The sequence below is a fragment of the Glycine soja genome, chromosome 20 (genome assembly GCF_004193775.1).
Source record: "Glycine soja cultivar W05 chromosome 20, ASM419377v2, whole genome shotgun sequence".
Lineage (NCBI taxonomy): Eukaryota > Viridiplantae > Streptophyta > Magnoliopsida > Fabales > Fabaceae > Glycine > Glycine soja.
In genome coordinates this window covers 44,684,621-44,692,663 of record NC_041021.1, presented here as the reverse complement: position 1 = coordinate 44,692,663, position 8,043 = coordinate 44,684,621, and the positions used below count along the sequence as shown (strand labels likewise).

Genomic DNA, 8,043 nt, shown 5'->3' with positions numbered 1-8,043 from the left:
GTGAGATAAAGTGGACTAACCTTTGTTTGATCTTAGGAAATCAGAGTGAGAAATAGAAAAATAATATATATATATATATATATATATATATATAAATTAATGTGTTTGGTTGAAAAAAAATAAACAGTGAGAAATTTAAAAATCTAAAATCCATTATTTATTTACACTCTTTTTCTTAACTAATTCTATTTTACTATTTTTCTCTTTACTATGTTTTCTTTATTTTTCTTAAATCAAACATCTTTATTTTTTCAATTTCTCACTTATTTTTATTTGTCTTTTTTATGCATTTTATTTCTTATTTATGTCTTTCATTTCTACCAAATGATTCTAAAGCATCGTTCTCTTTCCTAATTTTTTATTATGAAACCTTTGGGATTGAAAATTATTGTAATCTAGAAATCCTCGATTATGAGAATGCCGGATCCGACATGGCATGGACCTTTTTTGTCCACCCTACAACGCTGCAATATAGTAGATAATGTCTTGGTCTACGTTGATTATAAAGTTTCAGACGGCAAATACAGCCCTAATTGTAAAAATAAATTCAGATTTTTTATATTTAAGTAAGATTTTAAAAGCCTATAAATAAGTGTTATGTTATTTAATTACAACCGTGGAAACTTTTCAAAAGAATATGTCCAAATTTAGTGCTATTGAATTTCACGAGTAATAAAAAGTTTTACAATATTTTAAAATCTGCTAATTAATTTCAAAAAATTATTTACAGTGAATTTTTAATGAGAAGTAAAATATCAAACTCATCTCAAATTTTTTTTTCAAAAAAAAACAAACTCAACTCAAATCTCTCACCCAAATTTAAGACTTTCTTGCTCTTTTTTTTGTCTTTTGACTTCTTATGTTAAAAAAATACTATTCTATTTAATACTTTCTTGAGCCCATAAATATTTTATGACTAAATAAAAACTTTGTGGGGAATTAAGTTCATTGTATAGTTATTTAAAGACAACATAAAACATCTAATTAATGTTTCATGTTAGACCACCTAATCCAACATAAGTAGGGCAAAATTGTTGCCTTATAAAAAAAATGAATAATACAAAGTCTTTTTATTACAATGTCTCTTTTTAAAAATAAATGTATCAACAAAATTACAATATCTTTATACTAATGTTTTATTTTTGAACGAAGAAACTATTATTTTTTATATTATTAAAATATTAAATAATTCTCTATTAAATATTAAAAATATCAATTAAAAAATCAATTGTAAAAAAATTGCATTGTTATATGAAAAAAATTATAAGATCTTTATCCATTTGGAGCCGATCTCATTTATCAAGACTATCTCATGGAAATGGCCCTTGTATAAGATTGGAGTTAAAGCTGGTATTTTCTATTCAACTTGGTGTACCACCCCTTGATCATGTCTTCCAACATTTCTCCCCTCTTAGTTTTTTGGGAGCTGTATGGTTTTTTAAAGTATGCTGTCTTAGTTAACAGTATATCTGTACACCTCATACAGTCTTTTTGTACATTCTATTTTGATTAATGATATATGACACTTTGTCTTTTTTTTTTAAATATTAATAAGACCACCCCAAAGTTTGTCTGTCAAATCTAAAGGTAAATAATTTTTTTTGTTTTTAAATATATAAAATACTAATAAATTTTTCTTCAAAAGATGAAAATTTAAATTTTAGTCTCCAAAAGAAAAAAAATATGATAAATTCATTCATCCGTTAACTTTCGTCCGTTATCGTTAATGAAAGAGTCTACATAGCACATTCATGAACGAATTTGTTAGCATCTTACATATTCAAGGACGAAAATAACTATTTACCTAAAATATAATTTAATATTCATCTTTGTTGTTGATGTATCCATATAATTCTAGTTTAAAAAATAATAAAAAGAAAAGAAAGAAAGTAGTTGAAGTGGTGTAACCAACTAAAGTTAGTAAGGTAGTTTTTTGTTAGTGTTTAACAGTCTTGGTGTGTGCCTGCACATGTGTTGATATAAACTATTTTTTTTGAGGAACTTCATACACAGATGATTCACTACTCCTTTTTGAAATTCTCTCATCTCTATTCTTGAAATTTCAATAATCTTTTTTCTTTTTTTAATCATTGCAAACATAAAATTATAATAAACACTTAAAAAAATAGAAAAATAAGCATAAGTTAAAACAAACATAATAATAAGTTTAATATTGATTAATAATCATAATCCGTTTGTTACTCTGAAATTTTAATTGTGACAACATTAGGTGGTGACAAAATCAAGTTGAGTCTCATTTTTTTGTAAGGATTAACCTAATGGTTGTGCATTTTTGTTTAAGTCTCATATTTTGGGTAAGACACTGTCACATTAAAGATTTCAGAGTTACTGACAGATTATGTTTATTAATCAATATTATATTTGTTTTAACTTATGCTTGTTTTTCTATTTTTTAAGTGTTTATTGTAATGTTATGTTTGCAACAATTAAAAAGGGAAAAAGATGAAGGTTGTAGAGCCTAGAAAAATTTGTCCTTGAATGTGTCACATAAGCTCTTTCATTAACAGTAATGAATGAAAATTAATGGATGTATATTTGTCATACTTTTTTTACTTTCAGAAACTGAAATTTGAATTTTCATCTTTTGGAAATAAATTTGTCAATTTTCTATACATTTAGAACAAAATAACTATTTACTCTTAAATTAATGGGAGTCTCACTTTGTATTGGCAACCATGTTTGTGAGAAAACCTTTTTTCATAAATTACATGATTTATTAAACAAGTTCCATTCAAAAATATCCCAAATCTTTTTCCAAGACGTTGTATATAATTACTCAAAAATAAAAAATAACAATATATCCAGTGTTATACCCCTCACTTGAATGGACCATCTTCATATATATAATTTATCCTTGTAGTTGACCTCTATAGTGATGTTTATCTACTCGCCATATAGGACTAAATTAATTTTTTTAGCAAGGTAACAAATGTTGTTACCTCTGCCCAAAGAATGATTAATCGAAGACTAAGTTGCAGGACATCCAATTTCCGAATCACTCCCCCTTTCATTGGTGTTTACCTAAACGGATAGCTTTTTGCCAAGTATTGCAACCCTTTGTTGACCACTTAATTAACCTCATCAAATTGCACTGTGGTCAGTTGATAACTTTTTGTTCTAAGACCTCATCAAATTGTCACAATAATATTGATATGAAATATTTGATAATCAATCTCTTTCAAAACGTTTAATTGATCACTGACTTTCACTCTTAATTATATATTTTTTTTCATTCGTAAAACTTAAATTTAAAACTTTATTTTAAAAAATCAAATTCAATTATAACTCAAATTAATGACATATTGGTTAAATAATTAATTTGATATATAGACCATCACAATTTAAGTAATGTTTTTTTCTTTCTATTTTATTACTTTTTTCACATAAATAAACAGTCTTTTTAAATAATACTAATTATGCCCATCTCTATATCAAATTGCAAATATCCATTTTCCTTTTTTATTCTAACATGGATGTTTTTTTATGATCATTCACAAATTATCTATAGTAATATATAAATTCTTATGATATAATTTAATTATTCTCGTCGCCTTCATCTTATAAAAAATAAAAAATACAGATAACATACTTTTTCACTAGTAATTATAAAGGAAATATGGGCTGAACAATGGACTACGTACGTGACTCTCACCCGTCATAATTAACATGTTAAAACTACAAACTATATCTTGTCGACCCGCAATGATTGTAAAAAGACGGCACCAAACTAATCGAAACAACCCAAGACACTGGACCTCTTTTGTTAAAAATTTATTACTAAAATTGATAAATTATACAAACTAAATGTGAATAATTAATACTAAAATTATATATAATTTTTTTGGTAAATATACATAAGTTAAAAACATGGAGACTAAAGATAAAATTATTTTTTATCATTAATAATATTATTAGTTTCAGAAAAAAAATGTCATAAGGTCACATTAGTCAGGCCCTGGAATTGGTTCCCTCTCTTCATTGGGCCAAATATAACAACCAAGTCTTTAAAAGCTTCATTAATATTGCCCAATAAAAAATACAATTAAGAAAGGGTTTTGAGCCTTGGGGTTACTGATTAGGAATCTTCATAGTCCATATTCCATAGGACCTCACTTTTTAGTTTTTAGGCAGCTATTTTAGGACTGATCTTTCAACCTTTTTTTTCATTGTCAACTAATTAAAAAATTATTTTAGATAAAAAAAAATTAGGAAATTTTATCACTTATATTAATGCATGATTGGATAATAGTGTAAAAAATTATATTGTTAATATATTTTAATTAAATTCCAAAACATTTAGGTAGTACTGTTAACGTATGCAAAATGATTTAGAATAAAATGAAATGAAATATTATTTTATGTATTGTGCTTAGTAATTATAAAATGAAATATGATCCTTTGTACTATATATTGTGTGTTTGATAACGAAATTATTCTGGTTCGTTTTACTTGGTTTAACTCTTTCCAACGACATGAAAGATAGTATTACTTTTCTAAGTTTTTTTAATGCTTTAGTTCTGTTCTAAGATGGAATATAGATGTTCTATTTCGATCAAACACGCCACCAAATGCTACATCTTCCATTATAGTTTAGTACTTATTCGATAATTCCATCTTCCATTATTTTTACTTTAAAGAGTCATTTGTGCTGAAGAAGAACAGAAAAGCAAGTGGGATTAGAGTGCTTATTCTATTATATCCCCCACGTTGCATATAATTCAGTGTACTTGATGTATTAAAATTCAAAACCATCCACTAATGAGAAAAGGCAAAAAAAAGAAGTATCGGTGTTTTACGATAAAGCAAATTTATGCCTTATACAAAAAGCAGCCATTTAGGAAAGCTGGTAGAAACAAAGACCTTGATGCCTTCTATTCTATACCATACACTATGGAGCACCCAACCCAAGCATGGATGGATGGTAAGCTAATAAAGCTGTTCTCTCCTGTCATGTAACCACCTCCAACTGTGGGAAAAAGCATATCAAAAGCATTAGATAGTATGCAAATTAGCCATCTTCATAAGTTGTGCATCATTTTTTTTACCATTCAGATTTGTATAAAGTTCCCACAACTCCATATAATAAAAGTAACCCCAATGACAGAAGACTTCAACTTTAAAGCGTTTGAAATAAAGTTGGATAGATATGCACTTTCATTGTAAAAGTTTATTTTACCGTCAATTAATCAATAATTATCTTTTTATGATTTTTTTTAAGTAATTAACAAATTATATTAGATAACTTGAGAAAATAATAATTTATATACTAATATAGTAAAACATATTTACGACATCATTAATTACCCATGACTACACAATTTCAGTATAAAATAATTCTTATATGTGATTTTCTTACAAGGGAAATGAATTAAACAATTTTATTTTGTTAATTTTGGACTCACCAATGGTAATCCCATCTGGGTCGGACTTTGGTCATCCGGTTTTCACCATAGGGATAGTCCGTTTCAGCTCTTCTTGTGTTTCTGAAAGCACAGCACCCAATGGAATAAATCCCTATAAGAAGCACAAGCATGGTGACAGTGAGAACTGAGAGCTTGTGCCAATTCCCTCTTATGTCTTCAAGCACACCAGCTTTGCAAGAATCACACTCATAGCAGAGCAAATTAGGGGCATTGTTCCACCTGTAGCAATCAGGGTCTTGGGTCATCATCATTGTTGCCACGTTGTAAGTGCAAGCAGTTGGTGGCTTACAACATCCAGACTGCATAATCCAAAATACAACCATAACTTATCAATGATCAGACAAATTTGAAATTAGTAGTGTTAACAACCAGAAGAAGGAAAAAAAAACTCATCACTAGTCCACTAAATATTGAAATCTTCTATTTCTAGCTAACTACCTAAGCTTTTTAGTTCATTAGCTCATAGTTTTTAGTCATTGATTTAGAATTTTATTTTGCACACACATAGGAAGCCAATAAGAGTACATCAAAATTTGAAAGCTTAAACAAATCCAAAATTGAAAGAAGCTGCATAACATAACTAATTGTGTATCGGTAAGAGTTATAAGGTTAGTTTGACAGTGAACAAAAAAGGAGGAGGAAGAGACTCTGAGTTTGAATTCTCCTACTAACAACTAACATTTGCATATTAAAAAAAAAAACTAATTGTACCTGTATTGGAGACATATCCCTTTGCATATAATCAAGAGGGGTCCAAGAGGCAAGCTTTTCACAAGTTTTGGACCCCAAAATACAGCCTCTAATAGTATTCCAATAGCGAGGATCCTGAATTCTCTTCCTCAACCATGGTGAGTAATCCTGAAGATGATACTCCTTGTAAACCCTTCCAGGCACTTCCACACCGCCACCCTTGCTAGTCACCCCAAAACCAAATATAGTCAAACCCATCAGTGCTGCTATGAGGAACAACATGACCACCAAGTACAACCATAGTGCACATGCCACATGAAAGCATGCACCAATGAAGCCTGCTAGTGACACCACAAGCACAACAAATCCTATAACCAAAAGAGGGGTTTGGAGAAAATTTTCACAGGTTGTGCTGCTCCTTGCCATCCATAGACCTGCTCCAATTATTGGTATGGATGCTAAAAGTGTGAACAAGTTCAAGAACCCGATCACTGTGTTGCTGAACCTATACATGTCTCTCACTCTCACTCTCACTCTCACTCTATCTCTAGTTTGTTATCTATTGGTTTCTTCTTGTGGTGTCTTCAGCTTTGTTTCCATTTAAAAAGGGAGAGTGGCACTCATATTTTGCTTTGTTTATGCTGTGTTTCAAACTCAGACTTTTGTTGGAGGATGTGAAAACTAGTCAATGAAATGAGATTGTCCTTCTTAGTTCTTAAGGAAGTTGTTTTTGTCTGATGAGTTTGCCCTTCTTCCCTCCTTTCCCTGTCTTTTTTTATTTCAAGTATACTAGTGACACAATTGACATATTTATCCATATAACTTGATTTATACAAAGGCATCAATTCCATGTGAATTTGGGCAAGGCAAGCAAAGAATTTGAACAAGTGATGGTGTTTTTGGTAACTACAAATGATGCTATTGCTTTGGAGATATGGACCCCAATTGGACTTCTTTGCGAAGCAAGATCATGAACCAGATTTGGGCTATATAGTTAGATGGGTATTATAGAATAATGAAACAGTGTGTGGGATGCTCTGTCTTTCTTATCCTGTCTCATCTAATCTTGTTGTCACACCAATACCATGTGTCTTTCCGGCCCCACTTGGTAGCCTAATTATTTTTCTTAAAAGAAGTTCCACCAAGCTTTAATTCGTCAATGACAAATATACTTTAGCAAAGCACCTTGTCTTGTTGATCTATTGTGGAATTTTAAATGCAAAAACGTTGCCATCTTGCAAAAAATTTATTGGCAAAATATCCCTGGGTATCTGCTACAGCATGACCATTCTTCAAATGGGTGAAAACTAAAGCGCGTACATTATACTGTTCACATTTCAAATTTCAAATTACTTTTTATCTATAGGAATCGAATATAGATATCAAAAAATTTATAATGACTTACACACTTTTTTGCTATTTTAGAATTTTGATTTTTGGTTACTTAATTGAATAAATGTTCATGCTTTTTTTTAATCAGTGACTCAATTAATTAGCATCAATGACCAAACGCACAATAGGCATGCTCATTTTTATCTTCTCCCACTTTTCGGATCACTTTTTGAAAGTGAACTTTGAGTGGACACAAAATTAAATATCATGGACAGAAATATATCTATTATCTTATATTTTAATCTTGATTTGTCAAAAGAATGGAATTTAATGTGCTTGCTAAGTTAAGTCACTGACTGGGATAGTAAGAAAAAGTTTCGGTACATATCTTGTTAAATTTTAATTATCAACTCTTCCTACATACATTCACCATCACAGAAGCCCGTGCCCCTTTATCCGTTCAACTACAACAAAGCGATTTATGACAGAACACAAGAGCATTCGAGCATGCTTGATAGCATTGAATGCTTCGTTACACTACGTCACTTTCAATCTCTTTTCTCCAGTTCACAATGCA

At 29.7% G+C, this 8,043-nt stretch overlaps 1 protein-coding gene across 1 annotated transcript; it reads right to left on the bottom strand.

Annotated features, from left to right (window-relative positions):
- Nucleotides 1-4,738: 4,738 nt before the first annotated feature.
- Nucleotides 4,739-6,952, bottom strand: LOC114401460 (tetraspanin-6-like). Its single transcript, XM_028363974.1, has 3 exons — nt 6,156-6,952; nt 5,424-5,743; nt 4,739-4,987 (listed from the first exon to the last, which is right to left on the bottom strand). The coding sequence occupies exons 1-3, from the start codon at nt 6,645-6,647 to the stop codon at nt 4,948-4,950; spliced, it is 852 nt and encodes a 283-aa protein (XP_028219775.1). The 5' UTR covers nt 6,648-6,952; the 3' UTR covers nt 4,739-4,947.
- Between the last annotated feature and the right edge of the window lie 1,091 nt (nt 6,953-8,043).

Excerpts from the sequence above, each read along its gene's own strand:
- LOC114401460 (XM_028363974.1), bottom strand. The coding sequence starts at position 6,647 with ATGTATAGGTTCAGCAACACAGTGATCGGGTTCTTGAACTTGTTCACA. Across the intron at positions 5,744-6,155 it reads GGGATATGTCTCCAATACAG|TCTGGATGTTGTAAGCCACC; the intron begins GTACAATTAGTT and ends TGGATTATGCAG. Across the intron at positions 4,988-5,423 it reads CCCAGATGGGATTACCATTG|TTGGAGGTGGTTACATGACA; the intron begins GTGAGTCCAAAA and ends TTTTTCCCACAG.